This window comes from Rousettus aegyptiacus, unplaced genomic scaffold, assembly GCF_014176215.1.
Source record: "Rousettus aegyptiacus isolate mRouAeg1 unplaced genomic scaffold, mRouAeg1.p scaffold_m13_p_4, whole genome shotgun sequence".
Lineage (NCBI taxonomy): Eukaryota > Metazoa > Chordata > Mammalia > Chiroptera > Pteropodidae > Rousettus > Rousettus aegyptiacus.
Genome location: NW_023416307.1, coordinates 153,747,393 through 153,763,595, shown reverse-complemented (window position 1 = coordinate 153,763,595; position 16,203 = coordinate 153,747,393). Strand labels below are relative to the sequence as shown.

Genomic DNA, 16,203 nt, shown 5'->3' with positions numbered 1-16,203 from the left:
CACAATATCTCTGTATTTGGCGTCGTCGCTATTTTTAATTTCAGCCAGTCTGTTAGGTGTGCGGTGATATTTCATCGTGGTTTGAATTTCCGTTTCACTAATGGCACTTTTCATGTGTGTGTTGTTTTTTATATTAAAGGTAACATTATTTATTATTCTAATGTTGTGGTTAGTGACGTTAAGTGCAAAATTTATGTTAAAGAGTTTAAATCTTTATTGCAAACAAGGAGGGGAGGGAAACGCAGAGACAGGCCTAACCCAAGCATAGTAGAGTTGTGGATGCATCTGTGTGAACTAACCGGCGTTGGTGGGGTGGCTGCCACTCTCTGGCCAGCCACCTGGGCCAGGGGATGCTGAGTGCCTGGGAAGCGCCCCACTAACGAGTCCACGCAGAGCTGGAAAGAAACAAGACTCACCTGAGTCAGGACTCCGCAGTCCGGTCTCGCCCGTGCTCTGACCTTCAGATGACCCTAAGAGTGGGGACAGGACCTCAGTTCCCTCCTGGGACTCCCCTGTTCCTCCCACACCCAACAGCGGGGCAAGGCGGGAGCCGCCACAAGGGGGCGCCCCGACAAGGCTGAGGCCACCGGCGGTGCCCATGGCGTCCCTGGGCGGCCCCCGGGGTGGCGGCCGCTCGCTGAGCCTTGTGGTCTGGCTGCTGCTCCTCCAGCTTGGGCTCCGTGAGGCTCAGGCGAGCGGGGAGAGGGCGCAGGGCGGGTCGGCGCTACCCTCGGGGGGCGGCCGCCGGGCCTCCGCGACGAGCCTGTGGAAGTCGCCACCTGTAGGGGTTCCGGGGTCCTCTCGGGCCCCCGAATCCCGTGTGGTTATGGTAACCCCCAACTTGGTGGCGTCTACCCCTCCTGACTCTGTTTTCCGCAAGACTCTGGCAGCTTCACAGGCACCAGCACAAATCCCAAGCCTGACCCGGGAGCACTGGCCAGGTAGGAGGGGGCTGAGACCCTGCCTTGGGCGGGGAGGGTCTCAGGGGCACACGGTGTGACTGGGGCGGGGGTTCTGAGTGGACCCGACCCCGCCCTTGAGCTCTGAGTGGACATGGCCAGTCTCTGAGGAATGTTCTGGAAAACAGACGGGCTCTGGGGCCCTGAGGCGCCATGGCCTGGCACCCACCCATGGTTCTGAGACTCGGGATCTGGCGGTGACAGAGCTGCCCGCTCTCAGCCCCCTCCCTTCACTGGCCCGCTCCAGGGTGTGGCCATCGCAGCCTGAGGATCGTGGGTGGAAGGCCCGCTTCACAGAAGAAGTGGCCCTGGCAGGTGAGCCTGCAGGTCCAGGACAAGCACGTGTGCGGAGGCTCCCTCATCGGCAACCGCTGGGTGCTGACCGCCGCCCACTGCATATATGGGTGAGTGTTCGCGACTCCCGGCTTGGGCTCCTGGCCTGGAACCGGTCCAGTCCCCCTCCCGGAGCTCTGTCTTCCTCATCAGGAAAAGCAGGGTCACGGTCCCTCCTCTACAGGTTGTAGTCAGAGGTAAGTGATGTTAGGGCCCTTGGTAGCCTGGAAAGACAAATCCAAAATCGGGTTCACAGCCACCTGTGATGATTAACCTTCATCAAGCGGCAGGAAGGGGGAGAGGTGACAGCTGAGAGACAGTGTGCGAACAAAGGCTTTGAAGGAAGACTACTTAAGGGGCATGAGTGTAGTAACTTAGCTAAAGCAATGGTCTCAAACTTTCCTAAGCCTGGGAACACCTGGGGAGCTCATTAAAACACAGGTTGCCTGTCCCTAACCCCCAGAGTTTCTGATCCAATAGTTCAGGAGTAAGACCCGAGAATTTACATTTCTCACAAGTTCCTAGGTGATACCACTGATGCTGCTCATCTGGGGACTAAACTTTGAGAACCCTGGATAGAGTGGCCAGGGGTCCGGGGGAAGGGACGTGGTTTGGAGGGAGGGAAGCGGCCGATGGCTGGCACTGGAGATGGGCGCAGGCTGGGAAGAAGCTGGAAGACGCGGAAGGGGAGGCTAGACCCTCGAAGATCTCTCTGCAGCCACTTGGACTACACGGCGAAGATAGGAGACATATACATGAGGCAGACCTCCAGGACGTCCCTCAAGGTCCCAATTACAGATATCGTGATCCACCAAGACTATAAGCCTTTCGGAACAGTCGAAAATGACATTGCTTTGGCTCTGCTCGAGTTCCCTGTGAATTACACCCCATACATCCAGCCCGTGTGCTTCCCAGAAAAGACTTTCATGGTGCAAGCTGGTACAGAGTGCTGGGTGACTGGATGGGGAAAACTACATGAAAAAGGTGAGACGGTGAAGCCAGACCGTAACAGATTCAGGCTGCTAAGGAGACAGGGATGCAGTTTCCTAGCGAGTAAGGAAGGAGGGTGGAGGAGATGCGGCTAGGAAGTAATTTAATGGTGTCGCAAATGTCTATTAGCATGTCAGGACCTAGGGGCTTGGGCGACAAGCAAGGTGGGTTCTTTCTAGGGTGGATTTTAGTTGGGGGGGGGTGTCGATCTGCCTGCTAATCCGAGCTGTCCCAAACTAGAATGACTTGCCTTGGTGGATAAGGAGATTTCTGTGAGTGAGAAGAGGCCAGGGAACAAACATGCCTCTAGGTGAAATTGTGAAGCTTCCTATGCGCATGGGAGGGAGGCTGGATTTAGTACCTTTGGGGCACTTTCTGTCTGAAAGTCTGGTCCTGCTCTAAAGACGCCTTACTGATGTACAGTACACCTGTCACTATTATAATACACAGAGTGACAGATACTTGGTTTTGATTTCTCAGTATGGTAAGGCCTCGCCTCTCCCTGTCCTGATCTGTTCTTCCTTCTCCTGTCCTGGTTTTGATTCTTGCCTCCTCCTCTCCCCATGCCAGCTTTGGCCCTCATTTCCTCCAGTGTGAGGTGGGGACAGTATCCACTGTGGAGAGGATGTCTGTGTATGAACACACCTTTGAGACCCAGAGTGGGTGCCAGGGGCCTCTGTCCAGGCCCACTAAGCAGACCCACCTGCTCCAAAATTATCTTTGCAGATTCTAAAGACGCAGCCCCAGAACTGCTTCAGGAGGCCGAGCAAAGCATCATTCGCTATGAGAAGTGTAATGAGATACTCAAGAAGAAGTTGAAGAGTGAGACTAACATGGTCAAGAAAGGGACCGTCTGTGGTTACAGCGCCCTAGGGAAGGACTCCTGCCAGGTCAGTTCATGGGCCTTTGCCACTCTGCATGTTGCTTGTCACCTCAGAGGTTCTTCTTGCATCTGCATCATCTGCCAGTCCCTCCATTGGCTCTTTATTCAAATTAAGGGGATTCAAGGGACGAGCTGTCAAGGTTCTGCCAGCTGGCCTGACCTGGTCCTTCAGTAGAGAGGAGATGCTGCTGCCCGGGGTGAGACAGGGAACGGGGGAGAGTCAGGCAGGAACTCCCAGTGATGTCACTCACATTTTTGAATCCCTTCTGTGTGATGGGCAATATACTTGGGTAAGGATTTTATTCATTATTATCATCTCAGGGTACATGTATTTTCTTTGTTTATATTCGATATTTTCTGAACATAATTTTTTGAGTATGTATGCAAATTTTGTTTAAGAATTTTCAACTTTCAAATCTCATTCACAGACGGCAGGGCTTGGCGGGAGCCTGGGGGAAGCCCGGCGAGCCCACCTCCCCCGCGCCTGGCAGTGCAGCCCGTCCATTCTGGGGTTGATCTGCTTTCATTCCTCTCTTTGTTTCTTTCTCTTTCTCCAGGGAGATTCTGGGGGGCCCCTGGTCTGTGAATTTAATAAGACCTGGGTCCAGGTGGGGATTGTGAGCTGGGGCATTGGCTGTGGTCGCAGAGGATTTCCTGGAGTTTATACAGAAGTTAGTTTCTACAAGGACTGGGTCTTTGATCACATGAGTCAGGCTTCTTCTCAGTACTCGGCAGGCTTCCCCCTCCTGCCCCTGTGTCTGGGGCTGCCCCTGGGCGTCCTGGCGGCTCCGTGACCACCGTGACCACCGCGGCCCTCTCCCCGCCTGGTTCTGGGCCTCTCCTCCCACCTCCCACCCCTTCTCACTGCCCCGCCCTCACGTTCCGGCGGGGGCTCGCTGACCCTGTGGAGGCCACACGCTAGAAGACACGAGCCAGGCCGGAGTCCCGAAGGCGTCCCAGCCTGGTGCTCCGGCCACCTGCCTCGGCCACGCCGACACCTCGGCCGTGCCCAGCGTGCCGGGAGAGAGGGTGAAACCGTCCTGACTCGAGGGCCCGCGGACCCGCCGGTGGCGCACGGTGCTTCGTGGACGTCTGTGACTTCTGCCGAAGAAGAGACATCGTCAGTGGCGAAGAGCCTGAGCCCGGGGTGGCGTCGGGCTCTCTCCCGACACTTTGTCAAACCAGGCAGCTTGGCGATGGTCCAGAGAGAGTGAATGCGGTCTCACCTGGTCCCTGCTGTCTGGGGCGGGAGAAGTTCCTCTGCGCCCCCAGTGCGTGGCCCGCCTCTGCCACGCAAGCCTTCCTGGGCCAACCCAATTTTGGAGACCCCTTCCTCAGCACCCTGGTGGCCACCTCCAGGCTCACCCCAAGTTATGTTGAGGCATTAAAGAGTGCAGAGGTTTCTGATGTCAACTGAATAAATGTTTGGAGAGTGTGTTCTGAAGCTCTGCTCTTCTGGACCTTGTGGGCTCGCATGTAGCAAACTCTGTAGATAGTTTCCCATTTCTTAGGGACTATATGCAGTTCTTATTAAGCCCTAGAGGAAGAGTGAGTCCAACCTGCTCATATGTGAGTCCTAGGGATGGTTTTAGCCAGCACCTGGGGCCATATTCCCCGTGCTGCCCTTATAGTCATCAGCATGTCCGCTGGGAGCTTTGTCACCTAATTTAACAGCCTCTGCAGCTCAGAATAGAGGTTCAAGAAAAACCAGAACTAGGAGCAAGAGTGAAGTTGGGGCATGAGAAATATCCCTCCTCTTCCGCTGCTTTTACTTTCTGTCCCCCCGCCCCCTTGTTACCAAGAACTGGCCCTGTTTCCCCTGTCCCCACCCCAGGAGAGCAAGAGAGACTCACTGGATTAGGATCTAGTTCTGTATCCTCGTTCCAGGGCTGAGTGTCCCAGCATCTCTCTGTGTAGCTGCTCATTGACTCCCTCCTCTGCCCTCCCCAGGGGTCAAGGTTTTAGCTTCCGGATATCCGTGACCTTCAGAGGGCAGCCTGTGTCAGTCCCATGTGTTGCCCAGGAAAGGCGGGGCTTGAGAGACAGAGTTTACAACAAACCTATAACATCCCACATAGGTGCTCTTGGTTAGCAGGTAGCTTTTCTCCTTATGGCTCCACTCGGTCCTGCGGTGCATGCTCTACCTGGAGGGCTTGTTAAAACACAGATCACCAGTTCCACTCCCAGCGTGTCCAGTCCTGTAGGTCTGGGGCGGGACTTGAGACCGTATATCTCTACCACATTGCCAGGTGATGCTGTTGCTGCTCCGGGCACCACGTTTGGAGAACCACCGCTCTGCAGAACAGGAGTGCAGAAGGCACCTCCTCGTGCCTGCCTTGGCACACATCACCTGTACTCGCCTCCTATTGGTGGGAACTCGTGCAAACCCCCTTTGATGCCAGGCTGCGGAATGTGGTTCCCAGAGCTGGACCCCCGCACTAGACAAGAGAAGCAGGAGTCCTGGTGGTCGTCTCCCACTCTCTGCCACACGAGCAGATCCAAAGACAGCATCCTGCAAAGATGCCCTGTGAGAGCCGGGGCCTGGCACGTGGCATCCTCTCTCTCTCTCAGTTGCACCATCCGGTTGGTGGGCTGCGGAAGAGGAGGACTGCCTTTTCCTCTCCTCACTCCCCAGACTCCTCGTTCAATCAAATCTTAGGTTCAGCCCAAATGCTGCCTTCTCTAAGGCAGCTTCCCTTGTTCCCTATCCTTACGGTTCTTCTATCTGCTCTCTGCAGCTTTCCAGATTCTCAGACCAATACAAATCGCGCAACTCTCCACTACGCCAAGCTCAGGAGAGCAAGGGTGTTACTGTCAGAGACTGGGCGGCAAGGTGCCATCTCTGGTCCAGGAATTCGGGTATACTTTCACAGGTCGGGTTCTGGGGGCACTGTCACCAATTTAGGGCCCTTGGGGGTGCTTTCATGGGGCTGGCCTCGTGGAAGTAATCAGATCAGGGCTCCGAGGTCATCTTCCAGGAACAGGCACTGGGCGGCGGGCGCGCTCGGGGCTCCGGGGTCGCCATCACGTGCCGCGCACGCAGCCGTGCGCGGGAGGGGCGTCACGTGCCCGCAACTCCGTCGGGTCACGTGCACGGCACCCTCACGCATCCCCGCGCCTTCGTGTCTCGGTGGCCGCCGGGTGGCACCTCGCGGTCCTCAGGTCCTCATGGCCGCCTCGCCGTCCGCCCTCGGCGGTGGCCCTGGAGCCTCGAGGCCCTGGGGTCTGAGCCGCAGCTTCTTGATGCTGCTGCTGCTGCTGCTGCTGCTGCTGCCGCCGCCGCTGCACAACCTGGGTGAGGCGGCGCCTTCACAGGGGCTGTTCCTCCGCCTTCATCCCCAGCTCCCCTGCGCCTCACCCTGCAACCTGCAACATTCAGGGCAGGGAAGGGGGCTGACCCCGGGGCGCGGCTCTTTGTTCTGGCCATCTGGGACCTTGTGACCTATCCCCCCCACCCCCGCAGCCACCCGGCCTCTACTAGCTCCTCCCAGGATCTCACCAGGGCCACTCCAGGGGTACCGAATCCCTGCCCTCTCTGGCCTCCTGCCTCGTGCCCCACCTGCCCCACAGCCTCCTGGGGACTCCTGGCTTTTCTCCTAGCCATTTCCTTCCCCTGTCAGTGTGGACCTCGTGGCTAAGACCCCCAACCCTCTTGACAGCATCCTCAAGCCTCTGGCGCGCTATCCCCTACCTGGGCACCACTGGAGACCCCCCGCTTGGGCATGCTTCCACTCCAGAGAAAATTGGTGGTCCCGCCTACTTTAAGAATATCCCAAAATGCACCTTCTCCCCAGACCCTCTATTCCAACCCAGTGCACCTCACTAGAAGCTGCTTCGTTCACTCAGTGGACACAGGCCCCGAGCTGCCATCTCCCTTGACTCCTGCCAGCCTCAGGGCCCCCCCCCCCCCCAAACCTGGCTACTCACCACCATCCTCACTCATTTCTTTAGGAGTCACAGACAAGTCCCCTGTTCCAGGCCAGCCCGCTTCCGGCGCTGGTCTGCAGCCCTCCCCGTGTGGGCTTCTTCCGCTGCCCCCTCACAGACCTACAGCCTCTCCCTTTCTGTTTGCTGTATTTCTTCCCTGCCTCTCTGCCCTCACCGCTGGGCTTCTCAGAGTAAGAGTTTTCATGCCGCCCTCCAGGCCTCCCTTCGTCCTTAGCCGATTCCTGGCACGGCTCTGCCTTACTGTCCCAACCCTCCTCCCGCTCCCTCCTTTTCCATCTTCTGTAGTCTGCAGACTTCTCTCCGGATTCTCCTCTCCCTCAGGGTAACTCCCTTGCTCTTCTGTGTCCCTCCCGGCCACCCGTGCTCTGTTCATCCATGACGGATTGGTGTTCCCTGAGGTGCTGTCTGGGTCCCCTCTTTGCTGCTCCCTGGGGGAACGCACTTGCCCTGGGGCAGTGAGCTGCCATTTCTGAGACGCTGCCTCGCCAAAACCACCTGTCCGGACACACATCCACCTGCTTGACCCCTCCACCTGAATGACCTAGAAACAGCTCAACTGCCTGGAGGCCGAAGCTGAGGCCCTTTGTCTTCCTACAAACTGGTTCTCTTACTCCCTTCTCTGACTCAGTGGACAGCAGCCACGCGTCTCTAAAATCAGAAATGGGAGGTTGGTGGCGCGGGGCGGGAGTTAGAGGGGTCATCCTAGACTCGGCCATCTTCCCCACCTCCAGCTCGCCACGTGTGTCCTCACTGCTGCTCCCTCGTTCAGACCCCATTTCCCGCCTGGTTTCTGCAGAGCCTCACTGACTTCAGTCTTGCCACCTTCCTGTCTAGTCCCCATGCTGCCTTCGCAGTGTGAGTCTGACCATGCCACACCTCCACTGGCCTCCTTCCTCCCAGAAGGGCTCACGTCGGCTTCATGGCCTGGCTTCTAAGGCCTCTCACGACCGACCCCTGACTCTGCTCCCCAAGCATCATTTCTTGCCTTCATGGGTCTTGCCCTTAATCTTCCATTGCCTCGGGCATACACCATGATGCTTCTTTTGCAAGGAATGTCGTTGTCACATCTCATTTCTGTTTCACCTTCTCATCTTTAAGACCTGGCTCAATCCCCTCTCTTCCTAGAGGCCTCTCTGTCCACCACTTCTTCTAGGCTCACCTGACACCTGTGGCTTCGTCCCCACATTGATCTCAGGTGATTGTGGGTTTACCTCTGTCTGCCCGGGTGGACAGCATGTTCCTCAAGGGCAAATACACCTCTGTCCTCACCAGCTCTGGGGTGTAGGCCGGGAACGGAGTGGCATATTAGAAAATATTTGGTGAAGGGATGAATGAACTACTTGATGAACATGCATCTCTTCATTGTCATCCTGTCATGACCTCTCGCTTCATCTCTGTCCCCCTCTTCTCCTCCAGGTTACAAAGAACACAACGCCAAACCAGGTAGGTGGGGTAAACCCCTGCTGCAGGAAAGCCTCGGCTCCTGGGAGGGTGCGTTCTGAAAAGGGCAGGGTTTCTGGATCCGTAGGAAACAGGAATTTAGTGTCAAGGGCTTGCTTTTTTAAAGTCCAGCCTGTGGCCACCAGGACATACAGACCTAACGGTGCAGAGGAAGGAGCGTCTGGGCCGTCTGCGGGAATGCAGAGCCTCTCTGAATCAGCGCAGGCTGCATTCGAGCAGGGGCCCTGTCCTGGAAGCTGATGCAGACCCTTTTCTACGCAGAAACCTTTGGGGCTCTAAACTGTTATGTTGCAAACAGAGCCTCTGGGGCCCTGTGGCAGTGCCTGCAGAGCCTGGCTCTGCTGGGTCTTCTTGTCTTTTTCTTAGACCTCAAGGGTGGAGGATGGGTTGATCCTGCTTGTTATGGGCCTCTGTTGTCATGGGCACACCCCGATTTGTTATGGATTGTTCGATCAATAGATTTAGTTATTCCCGCTTATGTTCATGCCCCCCTCCTGTTCCCTTTTTTTTTCCCTCCTTCCACCCTTGTTTGTATGTTCAGTGCATATCTCTCTGTTGGTGTGTTCTTGTAAAAATACGTGTTGCGGTTTTGGGTCTATATCTTTTTAACTTACACAAATAGTATATGCACTAGATCTCTTTCTGTTTTTTCTTCTTTTCATTCAGCCCTATTTTTTTTTAAACCAGTTTATTTTGAAAAAGTTTTAAACTTATAAAACACTGCGAAAATATGATAGTGCAAGGACAATGTCTTTGTGATTACGGCAAATATACACATACATCATTTTCTCAGAATCAGTTGAGGGTAACACACAGCATGGCCTTTATCTCTAAATACTTGGGTGTGTATTTTCTGTGAAGATTCTCTGAGATAGTCACAGTACACTTACGAACTTCAAAAATTTACATCAATGCTAACTTTCCTTTTAACTACTGTCCATGTTCCAATTTGGTCAGTTCTCTGATTCCTACCCGCAGTTAGTGAAGGTGTATATATTGCTCAGACCTGCCAACCTTTGATGCCATCCAGCTTTTACATTTTTTTGCTAATCTAATAGGTAAAAAAAAAAAAAAAAAATGACCTCCTGATTTAATTGGCATTTTTCTCATTACCGGTGGGTTTGAGCATGTCTTAATGTGTTGTTGGCCTCTTCGGTTTCTTCTTGTCTGTCTGTTAGCCTTGTTCCTGGGGTCGGGAATCCTCGATTTTGACGTAATTACAGCCCTCAGGTTAACGCTTCATGGTGTGTGTTCTGAGTCTGGTCTTGGGAGTCCTTTCCCACGCCGCGTTACGTGGTCTGCTGCCAACTCCACGGTTTTCCCTTTTGTGATTACGGTGCCGTGGCGCTGTGGGGAGGGAATCCAGCTTCGTTTTTCTTTTTCCTTCTACAGCGAGCCGGTTTTCCCAGCACTTCCCTGTCTCTGCTCGACGAGCTATCCTTTGCCCACCCATTATGGAGGCTCCTGCCTTTACATTAAGTTCCTGTGTTCCGTGGGGCAGCCTCTCAAGTTCGCTATTCTTTTCCTGTGGTCCATTTGTCTGTCCTTGTCAGTATCACACTGTTTTTGTTCTTAGGGCTTTGACATGTGTCCTAATATCTGCTAGGACAAGTGTCCCTTCTTCGCGGTACGTTTTCAAAGACTGATCTATTCATGGATCATTGTTTTTCTGTTTTAATTTTAGAGTAAGCTGATTAAATTTCTTTTAAAAAGTCTATCTTGGAAAGTGACTTTATAGATTAATTTGGGAAAATTACGTCTGAAATATTTAGTTCTATTTAATAGCAAGGGATGTCTCTTCATTTATGCCAGTCATTTTCAGTGTTCTTAATGAGAATTTTAAAGGTATTGCCACATAACTCTTGGGTAGTGTTGATAAGTTAATTCCTTTGTACTTTCTAATTTCTTGCAATTGAAAATATGTCTGATTTTGAATATATTTTCTAGTTGGTAGTGCTGGCATAGAGAAGTATTCTTGATTTTAAAAGTAAATTATTGAAGTATACACACACACACACACACACACACACACGAAGAGCACAAAATGTGAGTTCAGCTCAAGAAATGATCACACAGCGAACACACCTGTGCAGTCACCACGCAGGTAAGTACACCCTGGAGGTAGAGCCACGCCAGCACCCAGCCTGCCCTCTCCGCTGCTTCCTAGGCCCTCCTCCCGTGATGTACCCATTCCTCGCTTCTGACAGTACAGATTCTTTTTGCCTCTTCCTCAATGTTATGTGATGTTTGCTGTAGGTTTGTGGCATATAACTTTTATAAAGTTAAGGATTTCCTTTTCATTCCTAGTTTGCTAAGTAAGAGGTTGTTTTTTTTTCTTTTCTTTTTTTTGGTCATAAATATGTGTTGAAGTTTTCAAATGCCTTTTCCTTTGTGTATTGAGAAAAGCACATGATCTTTCTCTCTGTAGAGAAAAAGAAATGTTTATGTAGAGAACGCACTGAGGCTTCCTCCGTGTGGGACCACCTTTGCACTCCTTTGACAATCTCCACGTCATCACGGCACAACACTTTTGGCTGATCCTTTATTTATACTGTCTGCATCTATGTTCATCCATACAGTCGTGCAACTTGAGCGTTGGAACTAAGAGCTAAGGTTGTCGGAGCGTGCACACTAGGAGTGAGCAGGCGGCCTCGGCGGGCTCCAGGCTGGGCTCTTTCTCCAGCGGCCCGTGTAAGGCTTCCGACACACAAGTCTGCAGCTTGTCTTGACTCTGAGCAGTGTGGGCCTCTAAGAGGTGCCGTCGGCATTACAGCCTTCAGGAGCATGTCCTAGGGCCTTACCCGGACACAAGAAAGTGAGGTTCTGTGCTGACTGCTCCCCGCTCCCTGTGCGTCTCAGTGTCTCTGTCTCCTCCTGTGATGTCTCTACTGATTTTTAAAAAATCTCTTTCATTGTCATTTCCGGCCTAGCTCAGTGCCTTTGGGCAGGTCACTGTCCGTGTTGCCCCTCGGTCAGCCCCTCTTTGAAATGGGAGCAAGTCCCCGAGTTCATAGCCCTGTGCAGGTTGCCCCAGGGACATCTTGGTCTCAGTCATTCTTATCCTCCTCTATGCGGCCACTGTCTCTCCCTGGCACACTTGTCCCTGAAGCTTGTGGGAAACCCTGGTGGTCGGAGGATGTGGATGTGACCCGCCATTGGCCCTGGGAGGTGAGCCTCCGACTGGAGAATGAGCATGTGTGTGGAGGGGCCCTCATTGACCTCAGCTGGGTGGTGACCGCTGCCCACTGCATCCAAGGGTGAGTGTGGCCCATGTGTCAGGGCCTGGAGCCCCGGGGCTGCAACGGGCCCAGCCTAGCCTCCCTGTGTCCCTCGTGAAGCCAAGCAGGAGTGGGGGAGGTAGGGGGTGTGGGAAGAATGTCTAGAGCAGGGGAGTCATGCTCAGGAGCCCTCACAGGGCCCAGGGACTGAGCTGGGGCAGGACCCCCAAGCAGTAGGCAGCCGTAGTACAGAGTGCCCACCCCTCACACGCATGAGAACTATATGTAGACCAACACCTACATGCCCATGTATACAATACAGAGACCGGGCCGCCTCGAATCAACTCGAATGATGAGTGAGGGGACAGTCCTAGCTCCGACCCTGAGGGCCCCCGGCTGGGTTAGCAGGTCGAGCCAGCAGAGCAAATCAGGCAGGACGGCTGCTGGCCGGGAGGGGCGTAGCGCGTCTGGGGACCCGGCCATCTACCAGGCGGGCTCCGTGTCTCCCATAGCACCAAAGAGTACTCGGTGATTCTCGGCACCTCCAAGCTGAAGCCCGTGGACCCCATGAAGATGGTCTCGATCGGCGTGAAGGACATCATCATGCACCCCAAGTTCTGGGGCCGGACCTTCACCACGAGCGATATCGCCCTGCTCCAGCTTCACGACCCCGCCGTCTTCAGCAAGTACGTGCAGCCCATCTGCCTCCCGGAGCCCACCTACCACCTGAAGGTGGGGACGCAGTGCTGGGTGACCGGCTGGGGCCAGGTCAAGCAGCGCTTCTCAGGTGAGCAGGATGGGATGGAGGTGGGGGGCGGCGCCCGGGTGGGGGCGTGGTGGGGGCGGGATGCAGTCCCGTTCTTTCATGGTGCTTCTCTGGAAGCTGGTGGCTGTTACCTCTGCCCCTTGGTGCTTAGTGTGCTAGGACCACTCACGTCTGGTTCACACCGCTGTGCTGGCCGTGGGCACCTCACCCCAGCCTGGCCGTAGCTGGGCTGGGCGTGACCGTTTGCATCACGGAAGCTCAGAGTCAGGAATTCATAAATTCGTTCACTCGACAGACTTCTTCCACTTGCCGGACCCTTGTCATGGGGAACACCTGCCCTGCCTGCGGGGAGCTCTGCCTGAGCGGGCGGGGCGCAGGCTGACAGGGGGGAGGGGAGGAGACTTTTCAGGTGACCCCGGGATCAGCCAGGAGGATCTGGGAGGAGCTGTGGGAGCAGGGTCTGCCTGAGCTGCCTGTGGGAGGCTGACTGCTGCCCTGGTGGCTGAGGGCACAGCCAGCGTAGTGCTCAGAGGCTGGAAAGCAGCTCTGGGTGGTTGGGGTCTCGATTTGTTAGTGTTTGTGTTGCAGCTTGGATTGTGGTCTGCTTGTTTCAGAAGGAGAAGCTTCTCAGAGAAAGGGGTCCCGAAGCACAGCCGTAGGGACTGAGGGGCTTGCCAGACATGGTCCACAGAGCAGGGGGAAGGGCCACGTGCAAAGGGCATGGAGGCGCAGAGGGGCGTGGCTTCGCTGACTCTCAGGATGAAGGCCACGAGACTTGGGGAGAAGCTAGGGCCGAGTGGGGTGAGGGGTCAGTTCTCCACACTGGGCTCCTCCACAGCCAACTCCACGCTGATGCCAGAGCTGCAGGAGGCTGAGGTGTTCATTATGGACAACAAGAAGTGTGACCAGATTTACCGCAAGAAGTCCAGCATCCTCCACATCGTCCCTCTCGTCCTTGAGGACATGATCTGTGCCACCAATTATGGAGAAAACCTGTGCTATGTGGGTTTCGGGGAGGCTCTTGCAGCCCCCCTCCTGTTGGGCACTCCTGGGTTGGGGGACGGTTCCCTGGGGAGGGGTTTGCTTGGCCTTCCCCCTTGTCACCACTGCCAGGCCTTGCTCTGCTCCCGTCTTTTTCCCCCTGAGTCTGATTTTGCCTGATGTTCTGGGATGGGGTCCCAGCCGTCCTCAAAGAATGAAAGACCCTTCCAAGTGGAACTCAGAGGGTGGGCGTTCTGGGTCCCGACTGGGCCCAGAGCCTCCGTCACTCCTCTCTCTTTGCCTAGGGCGATTCTGGGGGTCCACTGGCTTGTGAAGTCGAGGATGGATGGATTCTGGCTGGGATATTGTCCTGGGAAAAGGCCTGTGCCAAAGTGCAGAATCCAGGTGTGTACACCCGTGTCACCAAATACAGCAAATGGATCAAGAAGGAGATGAGCAGTGGGGCTCTCCCAGGCCTCCACCGCGCCACGTGGCTCCTACTCCTGTCCTGGCTGCTGCAGCCCCGGATGGTCCCCTGATCTCCCCTCTCCCTTCTCTCTGCTTTGCCTCTGCTGAACGGGCCCGATCAAGGGCAGACCCAGGTCATGTGTCCATATTCAACCAGAGTCAAGGTGGGGACAGAGCGGCTCCTGGGGGACTGGCTCCTGCTCTGGCTTCCTGGTGGGGAGGGACCTGGTAGACGACTCGGCCTTGGGTGTCCAGGAGAGGGGACGTGTGGCCTGGAGAGGGCTCTGGATTTGGGGACCAGAATAGCAGGTATTAAATCTGTGCAAATGTGAGCTGGCTCTGTTCTCTTTTCTGGGTGGCCCCGGGTCGGGGTTGGGGTGGGTGGGAGGACGGCGTCTCCTAGAGTTAATTCTGCCAGGGGGTGCCCCAGAGCGGGGCTGGTGGTTTTTGCTGTATCACCAGTGCTGGGGCACGGGGAAAGGACCTGGGCTCGGGGCCCCAGTTTCCTCATCTGTAAAGTGGGAGAACTGTAGGGAGCCGTCGAGACACTCCGTGGGCCGACGGGAGAAGGCCCACACACGGTGCTCCCCAATCGGCTTTCATTTTTTTAAATAGCATTTAAAAATACTGATTACACAAGTATTCCATGTTTACCTCTATACTTTTTCAAGTGTTTTTTTAAAAAAAATTGTAAGGGATATCTGAATACGTTGTGATCAATGAAAAAAAGTTCAGAAATACACATAAAGGTCCCCACCTCTCACCCAGCTCCCGTTACCGGTGCCGTTCCTGTCCCCAGGAATCATCATCGTTGGCATCCTTAAATAAAACGTCTTCAAGATTTTTAAATAAATGGGATCGTATGTATGTATGAGTAGTAACCTACGTTTTAAAAAATTGCATGCCTTGAAAACCTTTCTATGTCGGTACCTAGAGCGATGCATCATTTTACATCACGGCACGTGTTCCGTGTGACGTGATTTACCCAGCATCGACTTTCAGGCTGTTTCTGGCCCGTCGGCGCTGTGGCAGAGCCGCTATGAACACGCGAACACACACCGGCAGGCACAGCGGTGGCGGTGGAGGGGACACCCCGCAGCGTGTCCTCGGCCGCCTCCCCAGGAGTGAGCGGAGGGGGGGGGGGTCAAAGGAAACACGAGTTTAACCATTTTGGATGAATACGATCAAATTCACTCCTGAATCCGAACTGGTTTACACCCACACCTGCAGTACACTAGAAGGGACATGTTCCCTTTTGCTAAAAGTGGACATTATACATTTTTAAAACTTGCGCCCATCCGGTGGTAGAAAGTTACATCGTTGCTGTTTTAATTTGCATTTTTTAATTGGAAAAACGTTTTTTTCATGTGTTTATTGGGAAACAGGTGTACCTTTTCTCTTTAAATCCTGTTTATATACTTTGCCTTTTTTAAAAAATTCGAGTTGCTTATATTTTCATATGGAAGGCCTTTATCTTTTCTGAATATTAAGCATTTGTCAGTTATTTTACAAATATTTTCCCTGGTGAACCACTTGTCTTTTAGAAATATGTGGATTAGAAATATGGTAATTTTCCCATAGAGACTTTAAAAATTATCATGGAGTCAAAACAGCCAATCTTTGCTTTATGGGTTCTATGCTTTGTTTAAGATGGCTTTCTCCATCTCCAAATTATAAAAGCTCTCTTTCTATATTTCTTGTTAATATTTTGATAAATTAATTTTTATGTGTAACTGTAATCCATTAACAACTTCTGTTTATGTGTGGTGTGAGGTGGAGATTAACTATTTCCAACTGGAGAACCAACTTCGTTGACACGTTCTTGTATAGTCAGTCCATCTTTTCAACCGCTGATTTGAATATCCCCCTTGATAATAACAAAACCCAATATATTCATGAGTGTGTTTTCGAATCCTCTGCTATTTCCCTAATCCGTTTGTCTGTCCCGGGGTTGATGCTGTACTGTTTCAATCAGCTTTATGTTATGCTTTGTTAAATGGTAGCAAAAGCGCGCTTCCTTTTTTTTAATTGCCTGATCTTCTACGTTCATCTTCCATATCAACTTTAGTATCAGTTTGTAATTTACACTAAAAATACTATTCGTATTGAATTGAAATGAAATACGCAGGCTAATCTGGGGATAACTCTTATTTTTACGATGCAGAGTTCCTGCCCGGGGTTATGACCCATGTCTTC

At 53.5% G+C, this 16,203-nt stretch overlaps 2 protein-coding genes across 2 annotated transcripts; both read left to right on the top strand.

Annotated features, from left to right (window-relative positions):
- The first annotated feature begins 1,271 nt into the window (after window positions 1–1,271).
- On the top strand, window positions 1,272–4,152 carry LOC107509056 (serine protease 44). The gene is made up of 4 exons (XM_016141249.2): window positions 1,272–1,363; window positions 2,011–2,276; window positions 3,009–3,172; window positions 3,723–4,152. Exons 2-4 carry the CDS (start codon window positions 2,048–2,050, stop codon window positions 3,957–3,959), a joined length of 630 nt encoding a protein of 209 aa, XP_015996735.2. The 5' UTR covers window positions 1,272–1,363; window positions 2,011–2,047; the 3' UTR covers window positions 3,960–4,152.
- A 2,181-nt stretch (window positions 4,153–6,333) lies between these two features.
- Window positions 6,334–14,181, top strand: PRSS45P. Its single transcript, XM_016141248.2, has 6 exons — window positions 6,334–6,460; window positions 8,530–8,556; window positions 11,684–11,831; window positions 12,305–12,579; window positions 13,397–13,560; window positions 13,845–14,181. Exons 1-6 carry the CDS (start codon window positions 6,334–6,336, stop codon window positions 14,076–14,078), a joined length of 975 nt encoding a protein of 324 aa, XP_015996734.2. The 3' UTR covers window positions 14,079–14,181.
- The last annotated feature ends 2,022 nt before the right edge of the window (window positions 14,182–16,203 follow it).